The 11,154-nt window shown below is 57.1% G+C and overlaps 1 protein-coding gene across 1 annotated transcript in view; it reads right to left on the reverse strand.

Moving 5' to 3' along the window:
• Nucleotides 1-11,154, reverse strand: part of LOC138170832 (TBC1 domain family member 22A-like) — a 94,694-nt gene that overhangs the window by 42,384 nt on the left and 41,156 nt on the right. The window contains exon 3 of the mRNA XM_069100333.1: nucleotides 4,286-4,381. Within this exon, the coding sequence (XP_068956434.1) occupies nucleotides 4,286-4,381 (96 nt within the window). The remainder of the gene's footprint in view (nucleotides 1-4,285; nucleotides 4,382-11,154) is intronic.

The raw sequence follows: 11,154 nt of genomic DNA on the forward strand, positions 1-11,154 counted from the left end.
CAGAGAGTGCGACGGTGTCCCCGTGGGCACAACTGGAAACCAGCCAGCCTGGCAGACTCTTCAAACTGCCCAGCCTCCTCTGTGTTTGCAGGGAGCTGCCTGCCGAGCAGAGGCCCCAGGCCCACACTGGCCACTCCAAGCCCTCCACAACAGACACCAGCCAGCTTCCCGGGCTGGCCCCCCCTCCATGCCATGGGCTCTTTGGCCAAACCAGGAGAACGACAGAGGACTGACAAGTCCAGTCTAGGCCCCAAGGTGTGCAGTGCAGCCGAGCCAATTGCAGTGCTTTCTCTAAAAACATCCTGGGCCAGTCATTGCACCCTCATCTGTGAAGTGCGCTGGAGAAGGACATGGCAAAGCGCTCCAGTGTCCCTGCCAAGAAAGCCCCCCTGGGGTCACAGAGTCACACACAACTGAAAGGACGGACAAGCTGGGGAGGGAGCAGAACGTTCCCCAGACTCCTGGGACCCCCCGGATCTTCAGATTCTCCTCCAGCTTCACCCACTTCTCCCTTCTGCTCCCCGGCTCCTCAGCCCAGACCAGAGTCAGGGGCATCAGAACCAAGGCTTCACACCTCCCACTTCTGTGTCTCTGGCACCTCCTGCATCCGAGCTGCTTCAGAAGCCCTCAACACCATGCGAGGAGCCAGGATTCGGGCTCCGGACTCTGCCTGCCTCCCACCACAGGCCCTGAACCCGGCCTGTGACAAGCACCTCACAAATGCCGCTCTGCTGACTGCCGCAAAAAAAGCCTCAGTGCCTTCACCTGTAAACTGGGCATAATCATACACTTGCTGCCTTTAGGGCTGGGAGGAGGAAAGCACTCAGCTGACCCTCGTTAATCACAGACACAAACAAGGACGGTGACAGAAGCAGGAGGAGCAGGGCCGGACGTGGGGAGGAGAGCCTCAACTGAAAGTCTGGGCTTTGATTCCTGACACTGAGCAGGGCCCGGCTCTGATGCGGGCCTCAGTCTGCCCATCTCCAGTCTGGCAGCTGGACAGAACAGCGATCTCGTCTCTACGGACACTCCTTCCCGTGATGGCTGGAGCCCCACACGTCTCCTCCTCTGAGATCCCAGCCACGGCCTCCCAGACACCTTGCCAGGGCCTAGGAGGCCCCGCCTTCTGCTGACCGTCTGAGGACACACATGCAGCACCCCCACTGTTCTCGCTCACTGCAGGCCGGTTCACGCCCTTTTCTGGCCGTTCGTCCATCTCCTCGATAGCCACTCTTCATCACTCAAAGCCCCTTGCCCCCAACCGTGCCTCTGCACTGCCCTGAGTGACCAGCAGCTCCAATTCTTCATTTATTCCATGACTTGTAGCTATAACACGCCACTAAGAACACAGTGGTCAGAAGAGACAGCCTCCGTCCTTCCAGAGAGAAGCCTTGGATCACCAAAAGCACTGAACAATGTCCCAGGGCATAGCCTCATTCTTTGAGGCCAGAACCAATGAACTTCTGTCTGCTCAGGACAGACGGACGTGCCCCTGGATCTGCCACGGTGGCCCATCCGACCCCAGGAGAGATGGTCTTCTCCTCGTGGCTCTCCTGGGGACCGTGAGGCCAGATGGATCCCACTTAGGAAACGCTGCAACGTCCAGGGCTCAAAGCACACGAGACCCTGCTGATCTGCAGATAGAGGCGTTCTGGAGAACGTCACCTTCCAGAGGGGACTCGGAGCTGGGCATTTTTCATGACACTGACCAACAGCCCAGAGGAGTGGACAAGTACACACTCCCTGGACAAGGTCACCCACGTGGCTCCTCCTTCCCCCAAATGACACCTGATTTTAGCCCAGCTCTGGGAGATGCCCCATTGAGGATCTTTAAGGCAGCAGTTACACTTTTTGTAGCTAATGAGGAATGAGTACGAAGGGATCTTGGACTCTTGGCACCGCTCAGTCCGCTGTGCGGTGGTCGAGACATGGCTGGGCAGAGAATGCCTTGGGAAAGCCTGCCTGGGCCCTCTTCTCACCAGGCTCGCAGCATGTCCCCAGAGAGTGTCTGTAGGAGTGGGGAAGGAGGCATGCGAGTGGGCAGCCGCTGGCATCTGCCCTCTGTGGGGCAATCCCAATCACAGCGATCTGAAGCGCTCTTACCACCAGCTGGAGCCCATTTTCTCAGAATTATATCCCCTCCAGCAGGAACCTCCCTGGGCATCCTCAGCCTGGTCAAGCTTCTCCTCCCAGACATGCGGAGCCGACTGTGAGTGGACCCGAGGAGAAGACACGTTAGCTTGAAAGGAGATCTGTCCCTGACCCAGCTCACAAGAAAGTCTTGGACCAGAACAAAAGCTAAACCCTTTGTGTTTTAGGTCTAAAGGCCTGTCGCTACAACAGTCACCAAAGAAACTCAACTGCCCCAGGGCCGTTTCAAAGGGGGCACTGCAGCTGGAATGTGGGCGAGGACCTTCTCACAGCCCTGTGCCCAGGCCTGACCAGTTCTGGGTGGGGAGGCAGGGCCATTACCCTTCCGCTGCTCCCTGCCCCTAAACACAGCTGGAAGATGGCGGGGCTGGGAGCAAGGAGAGGGGGCTTCTACCCCCCTGACTAGGGACCACCCCGGGACTCTGAGGGACTCAGTGCCCTCTCTCAGGGGGTGCAGGCCGTGCACACCAGACAGGCTGGCGCCCCTCACCCTCACAGCACACCTGGCCGCCATCCCGGGCCTGTCAGAGGGGGAGAGCGTGGCCAGGCAGCTGGCGTGTGACCTTCCCCTCCTCACCAGGTGGCCACCTCCTCCTTCCGCTCCCCCACCTCCCCATCACTGGCATGTTCTGGCACAGACACCAAAGGCTCTAACGGCACCATCAAAGGCACTGGCTCGGGGTCGGCAGCTGCTCTTGCACTGACCTTTAACTCAGAACATTTCCAGTCTCTCCTCCCCAGAGATGGCCCTTCAGATTGACCCCATCGGCTGCTCACAGCACGAGGCCGCTACCTGGCACAGGGGACCGAGTGCTGGGCTCAGAGTCCGGAAAGCCCGAGTTCAAATCCCACCTCAGCACATGTGAGCTCAGTGACCCAGGCTGTCTTTACTTCCTCAATGGGAGTAAGAGTGTCGGCCTCCAGGGTTGGGAGGGGAGTCTCACAGGGCCAGCTCTGAACGTCGTGGCTGTCGTTTTAAAGAAAATGGCCCCCAGAGCCGATGGGAGCTGAGGGGCAGCGGGCTGGCAGGGCAGGGCAGAACGCTGGCTGCAGGGTGGGGAGGGCAGAAGAGGCCTCGAAGGGCTCCCCAGCGAGCTCGCACTACAGGTTGTTTCCCTTAGGTCTCCCCAGCTTGAAGCCCTCCAGTGATGGGGCGCTCACTACCTTCCCATCTGTCATCAAACTGAAGCCAGTACCTTCCACCGGGGGGGAACACTGGCACAGCTGAGAGGGGCTGAGCCCACGACTGGGAGCTGATGGAGAGGAAACGTGGCCTCCCAGAGCCACGCTGAGGCCCTGAGGTGGGGCCCAGGCCAGAGACTCGGCTAGCTCAGCTGCTGCAGGAGGGAGGGGCAAGGGACGAGATCCTCCAAAGGGGAAAGCTCTGGGGAGTCAGGGCCACGGGAGAACTCGCTGGAGTCAGCTCCTCTGTCTCAGGAGCCCCCAGCCAGCCCTGCCCTGAATCTCCCTCTGCCCAGCCTTCGCCTTCCTGGACAGAGCAGCCACTGTAGGCCCCTGGTACTGCCCGTACTGCTTTATGTCACCACAGACCTGTCCAGGCAGGGTGGTCTCTCTGTACCACCCCACTGCCCCCAACACACACATGCACACATGCACACACACATGCACACACACATCCACACTGGGCTCTGCCTCCCACAGCACATGACAGGATGATGCCAAGGTCACAACATAAATGAATGGCAGTATCAGGATTAGAACCCAGCACTCTGACTCCCAAATGTGGTGCCCTTTCCTGTTTTTCTTTTAAATTCTCTTTTTAAGATCCTAAAGCTGACCCCCAGCAGCTCCTGATGCCACGAGAGGTGACCCTGCCCCTCAGGGCCAGCATGCTCCGAGGACATCCCCAGCTCTCCCGCTCCCTCCTGCACTGTCCCACTTGTCCATGCCCCCTAGCCCCCGGCCCCTCTCCTGGGGGACACTGCCTCCCCAGGGGCTCAGCCCCGCAGGCCTGGCCCAAGTCCCCAGCGGGCAACGCTCTGAGGGACCCCCAGAACAGCAGCGGGGGCTCCTTGCACAAGCAGCCCAGACAAATGAAATCTAATCAGCATCTTTCTCCTCTCCCCTGGAAAGCCCAACTCGGCTCCCGAAACTTTAGAAGGCTTTTACTTACCTGGAAATCTTTTTCTTCAAGAATCTCTTTTCTCCATCTCACGAGGAAAGCCGCACAGACGTACAAGTGGAAGTGAGAAAAACCCTCAGGTTCAGACTGAAAGACAAAAGGTACCATGAGGGAGCTGCCCTCTGAAGGCCCTTACACACACCCTCAGACCCAGGGTTGGACCTGGGCTCTCCCAGGCCAGACCCAGTCCTCCCTGGACACCTGGTTGGACCTGGGTTCTCCTAGGCCAGACCCAGCCCTCCCTGGCTGGACCCGGGCTCTCCCAGGCCAGACCCAGCCCTCCCCGGCTGGACCCGGGCTTTCCCTAGGCCAGACCCAGTACTCCCTGGCCGGACCCGGGCTCTCCCCAGGCCAGACCCAGGTTCCCTCCCAGTGTCTAATTCCCTCTCAGGAATCTTAAAACCTTTGTCTCATTTACACACATGCAACATCCTCCCCAAGCGAGGACGGCTCGGCACCCACCAGGCAATGCCAGGGGCCGTGGGGTAGAGAAGAGGCAGCTGTCAGCTCATCAGCTCAGGGCTGGTGACCAGAAGACCTGTGTTCAAGCCCCAGGCTAAATTCCTCAATCTCAGTTCCCTCATCAGCAAAATGGGAACACCCTTCTGCCTCACAGCCCTGTTACTGGGATCAGACTGGGGGCTTCACCTCAGCTCACCAAGAAACGGCCCACAAGGCTCAGGGACCAGACTGAGTGGGGAGAAAGGTGAAGAATGAGCCTCTCTGGGCCGGCCAGAGAACGGCCCAAACACCCCATTTGGGGGGACCAACCGGCAGGAGGGAGGCCAAGAGACCTGGCCTCTGGTTCCAGCCTCACAGTAGACCCAGCTACACAACACTGGGCAACTCTAGTGGTAAACTAAGAGTGGTGATTAGAACATGTGCACTGCCTCCTCAGAGGGCTGGGACTGGAAGGGACCTCAGGGGTCATGTACAACCCCTCACTTTATCCAGGAAGAAGCTGAGGCTGGGGGAGGGTCCCACAGGGCTCGGGGGCCAGGCCAGGGCGTGGACCTGAGCTCAGACCAGCATGTTCCCCGCTGCCAGCTGGGAGCCCCTCTATGGCCGAGGAGCGGCAGGAAGGGCTCTGCACCAGGAAGCCAGGAGAAGCCTGAACCTGGGCCCTGGGCCAAGCCCAGCAGCAAGACAGGCCCTGCCCTCAAGGAGCCGACTCTATCAGAGGAGACAATGCTCACACACAAAATACACACCGATGACCAGCTGGGGGACCCCCAGAAGAAGACAGGGAGATCAAGAAAGGCCTGCTGGCTCAGACCTGAGCTTTATCAGATGGCTTCAGGACATGGGCGGAAGATGGGGGGGGCAGGGGAGGAAAGGAGGAAACAAGGTCAGGCAGCAGGCTGACCAGGCAGGCTGGGTGCGAATGACGTAGCAGAGAGGACAGTGAGGGAGGAGCCAGGGTCACGGGGAAACTGGGGGATTCAGCGGGGGGAGGGCTTGAGATGCCAGGAGGGCACCAAGTCCAAAATGCCAGATCAGAGTTCCAAAGGCAGTGGGAGGGGGGGCAATGGAGCTCAGGAGTCAAGCCAGGGCTGGTTCCCTGGGGATGGCACGGGAGACCACGAGAGCTCAAGACTGTCATTGAGGCGTCCAAAGACGGGCCCTGGGGCAAGGATGCTGAGCCAACAAGATAAATGGAGAAGAACCAGGAGAGAGGGGGCTCCCATGAGCTCCAAGGCCGGGATGTTCAAGGGTCAAAGGCTAGAGAGCCCCCAAAGGACAAGAGAGGGACTGGATTGGGCTGTGAGGAATCCTCGGTGATTTTGCAGCTTTGGTGAAGGAAGAGGAGAGGCAGGCAGCGAGTATAGATGACTTTTAACACTGAGCCACCCAAGGGACCCAGCTGCAGGGGACAGGTCTGTGAGCAAAGCTGAGGGAGCCTTGGGGCATTCTGGGATGTCAGGGAAGGAATTAGTGGATGGATACAGAAAGCCCAACCTTTAGCAAGCATGGCGAGTGGCCAATGGCTGCCCACGTTGCCCAGCTAGGAAGGGAGGGTAGAAAAGGCTGTGATTTAGACCAAAGCCACCAAGACAAGTTCCAGATGGATCTGTGACTTGGAAAGAAAGCTCAGCTCACAATGAAAGAAGCCTGCGGATCAGAGAAGCGGTTGTGGCCAAACACAGAACAGAGAAGATCAAGAGAAAGCTCACTGATTTCAAATTAAAAGGTCTTTTGCATAAACATGTTGAAGGAAGCAAAGGTTAAAAAGGAGGACATTTAACTGGAAGAATTATTTGTTTCCAGTTTTTCAGATAAAGGTCTCATTTCCAAAGTAAAGGAGGAAGGATTTAAATTTATAAGAAAGGAAGCCATTCACCAAGTGATAGCAGTCTGAGTGCATGAAGAGGCAGGTCCCAAGGGAAGACACCCAGGCTACCTCAGGCTACATGAAAAATGTTCCAAATCACTAATTAGAGAAATGCAAATTAAAGTCATTAGGAGATTCTGCTTTCCATGCATCAGATAGGCAAAGATAACAAAGAAGGAAGACATCCACACTGGAGGGGCAGTGGGGAATGAGACACGCTGACCCATCAATGCTGACACGCATTGTTGGTGGACCTGAGGATGGGCACAAATATTCTGCAAAGAAATCTGGGATGGTTCACCAAAAACGGCTGAACAGTCACCATGTCACCCCTAGGGCCACACTGGAAAGAAATCAAAGAAAGACACCGCAAGCATTTATGGAGCACCGACTGTGTTCCAGTCACGGACACTGATTATTCTATTTGATCCTCATGATAACCCTAGGAGGTAGGTGCTGATTTGATCCTGATGTTACAATTGAAGCAAAGACAGGTTAAGTGACTTACCCAAGGTCATCTAGCTATCAAGTGTCTGGGACTGGATTTTAACTCGGGCCTTCCTGACGACAGGCCTGGTGCTCTGCCCACTGTACCACTAGATAAGTTTGACAAGTTCTTTCATGAACAAAATTAGTTATAGTAGCACTTTTTGTAGTGGCAAAAAAACTGGAAAGTAAGGGAATGTCCGTCAGCTGGGGCACGGCAGAAGTGTTCTGGGGCCTGAATGCAATGGAAAACTCCTGTGTCAGAAGAAACGAGGGCATAGATTCAGAGACGCGGGGAGGCTTCTATGAACAGATGCAGGGGGAGCGAGCAGGCGCCCAGCAGGCGGCAGGGCCCCGGCAGGGAGGGGCTGAGCCAGACGCGGGCACCTCCCTGGGCAGCCAAGGAGGGGAGCTCTTGGGCTTGACCAGAAATCTGTCTTTTCCCTCAATGGGAAGGAGGATGCAAGAGAGAGAAAATGGACTTCTTTTAAATGGGCGGGGGGGTGTGCCACAGATGTGAAGCACTGCAGGTCCTTTCCTGAGGTCACGGTAGCATTTCTAGCTTCCCCGGACTTGCCTGGTTCTGAGAGACCCCTGGAGAGGCAGAGAAGACTGATCCACGAGTGCTTCTGGTGGTTAAAACCAAGCAGGTCAACACAACTTTACAGAGAAGGAAGGAGGCTTGGGCCCCGGGGCCCCTCTGGAGGAAGGCGCTGAGCTTGCACGGCCTTCATCCCTGTGCCCGAAGGGGCCTTGCCCATCAGGAGAGTCCCTCCACTTCTGATACAATGAGGGAAAATGGAGCTCTATGGCCCTATGGGGAATATCTGTCTGAAGTGCCCTAGGGAATTATGGTAAAGCAGCTATTCCATAAATAAACTTTCACATCAACTACACAAACTGGGCCTTGGCCTTAATGAAGCTTAACTGGACAATAAACATGACCGGCCAGTGGGTCCTGCACAGGAAGGATAAAGCAGCTGCTCCTCAAGGGCCAAAGGCAAGGTGCAAGGAGCCTGGGCTGCTGCAGAGGGGCCTGAGACCCAAACATGGCCACGGGGCTAGCAAGGCTGGGGGCAAGGACCATGCAAGCTGTGTCTGTCTGCCCCTGTGTGGCTTTGGAGGAGACCCACCTGGGGAAGGCTGCTGAGAGCCCTGTCAGCCCTGAATGCTACAAGCCAGGTCCATTAGGTGAGCAAAGACCACAGCCCAGCTGTCGCCGTCTGGGGGGCAGTGAGCAAGGCAAGGTTCACTGAACCCCCCAAAATCTTCAGTGAATCCACTCAACAGTGGGAGCCCTGACTTGTAATCAGCTAAGAGCCGAGTTCAAAGCCAACCTTAGATCCCTCCTAGCTGTGTGGCCTTGGGGATGTCACTTGAACCCTCCAGTCATGTAAAAATAATGCTTCCTTCCCGAGGCTGTTGTGAGGATAGAATCAGGTAATATTTGTGAAGCTCCTGGCAAGGGCTGTTCCTCTGATCCTAACCCTGTCACCCAGGAAGAAAACCGCAAACCAATCCAGAAATTTTGCCAAGAAGTCTCCAATGGGGTCTGGAGCAGAGGCCACGCCCCGACTCAACAGCAAGCCCTCCCTCCGTCCTCTGGCTCTTTCCTTCCCCCTAAACCATGACTGCTTCAGTGGGGCCATGAAGGCTCTCCTCAGAGGCCAGCCCCCTTCACCCCTGGACGGCTCTAATGTTGGCATGCCTCCCCTTCCATACGTGTGAGAGCCTCCCTGCACCCTCGAGATTACCCAGCCGCACCTCCGTAACACATGACCCACAGGAAACAGGCCCTGAGCCTCGGCGGACGTCACCTAAGAAGGGACCCGAGCACTCTGCCGTCCTCCTGCCAGTCATGACCCAGACCCCCTGCCTTGGACTGGGTCTCCGCCTCTCAGCTGGCACTGTGTGTCGGCTTTCACGGGCATCAAAGTGCCCACCTGCTCATGCCCCCAGTGGCACCCAGTCGTGCGGGCTTGGTGCACACTGCTGCAGCTGCCCTCTGAGTGCTTCAAGGGCCCAGCCCATGTGGAAGAGCAGGCGGGACTTCCTCAGCCACAGGCCGCTATTGGGCCTCTGCTTGGTGCCAGGAGCTGGTGACACAGGAACAAAGATGAACCAGTCCGTTCTCAGGGGAAAGACAGCACGCAGCACGGCAGAGAGGGAGCACATGCCCAGCAGTGCCATAGACGGGGATCTTGCGGAGGGACCGGGCAAGGCTTCATGCACCAGACTGCGCGTGTCCTGAAGGAGGACAGCGACTGTGTGAGGTTGAGGCCGGGGCAGAGCCGGGCAGAAACGGGGGTTAGGGTGCTGTGGGCAAAGAACAGAGAGACAGCCCGCGCAATGGGACAGCAGGATGGAGGAGGGTGAGGAGGGCAAGCCACGCCCAGCGAGGCCAGGAAGGGAAGGGAGAGTCCGGGCAGCTAAAAGGAGGAGGGGCTATGCCAGCAGGAGTGGGCGTGTGCCACAGTGGGCCCTACCATGTGACAGGCACAAAGAAGTGCCCTCGGGGGCTGCTGACCTAATGGGGCCAGACACCACATCAACAACTCTGCACAATGCACACAGATCTGTGTGCGTGTGCATGTAGATGGACACACAGACACACACTGACACATGCACACACCACACACACATACACACACTGAGATAAACAGACACACACCACACACACACTGAGATACACATAGACACACACACCCATACACACACTGAGATGATACACACACAGACACACACTAAGATACACAGACACACACACACTGAGATACACACACACACACACATACACACACACACTGGAAGTGACCGACCAGGGGAAGGCCCCAGCACGAGGGTCAGTGGGCACAGCAGGCCAGGAGGGACAGCACAGCCACCCCGTGGCCGCCAGCATTCCCTGTACGTTGGGGCAGTCGCTTGGGGACACTGGGGGGGATGGGGACCTCTGCACAGGGCACACGGATGTGGATGGACATGTGTGACCTCTCCTGGAGCAGGCCTCTGTACATCCTCTTTCCCCAAACCCAGCATGCTTCTGGTCATCTCTGGGCAGGACAGCACCGCCATCCCAGGTGTGTAACCTCAGAGCTGTCCATAACTCCTTCCTCTCCCTAGCCCCACAGAGGAGGCTGGGTGGCACTGTGGACAGAGCGCTAGGCCTGGAGTCAGGAAGAGCTGAGTTCAAATCCAGCCTCAGACACCAGCTATGTGACCCCGAGCAAAGCACTTAACTTCAGTCTGCCTCAGTTTCCCCAACTATAAGATGGGGGTCACCACAGTGCCTGCCTCCCAGGGTTCTTGTGAGGAGCAAACCTTAAGGCATATAAATAATAGTAATTCTCACTATTTGCAGTGACCTGCCGAGTCTCACCATTTGTCTCCTCTCCATCTGCCCTGGCTGCCTCCTTGGGTCACTCACCTGGCCACCTCTCTAGCTCAGGCTCTTCTCACCTTCCCCGTGAACTGTCACAAAAGCCTCGTGGTTGGTCTCCCGTTTCAGGGACCTCCCCACCGCAATCCATCCTTCCTAGAGAACCACCAAAGTGCGGTCCCAACCCCAGGGGGTCCCACCTGGCTCTGGACCCAAGCCTCAAGGCCCTGGCTTGGCCTGTGAAGCCCTGCCCAAGCAGGGCCCAAGCTCCCTGCCCAGCCTCCATGTGGGGCATGCCTCTTCCTAAGCCAACTGGCGTCTGGCTGCTCCTCACATGCTTAGGAAAAACACAACCAGAATCTCTAACCGTGATGAGAAATGAAGCAGGAGACCATCCAGGAACATGAGGAAGGAAGGGGAGGCTGAGCCTGGGGACAGTGGGCTGATGGAAATCAGAGACAAGGCGCTGTGTTTGGGCCCCTCTGTCTTCCCAACACAGTGGGTGACGGTCACACTGAGGACATGCTTTTGATTGAGGTGTTCGCTACTTGTCAATAAAAAGCATCAAAGAAAAGGAAAAAGTTATGTCCACACCATGATCCCACAACCACACCTACGCCGATCCCACGTCCACACCTATGTAGATCCCATGGCCACACCTACGCC

Source organism: Petaurus breviceps, unplaced genomic scaffold (genome assembly GCF_028583685.1).
Source record: "Petaurus breviceps papuanus isolate PSGF00001 unplaced genomic scaffold, PetGlider_PUasm1.0 391, whole genome shotgun sequence".
NCBI lineage: Eukaryota > Metazoa > Chordata > Mammalia > Diprotodontia > Petauridae > Petaurus > Petaurus breviceps.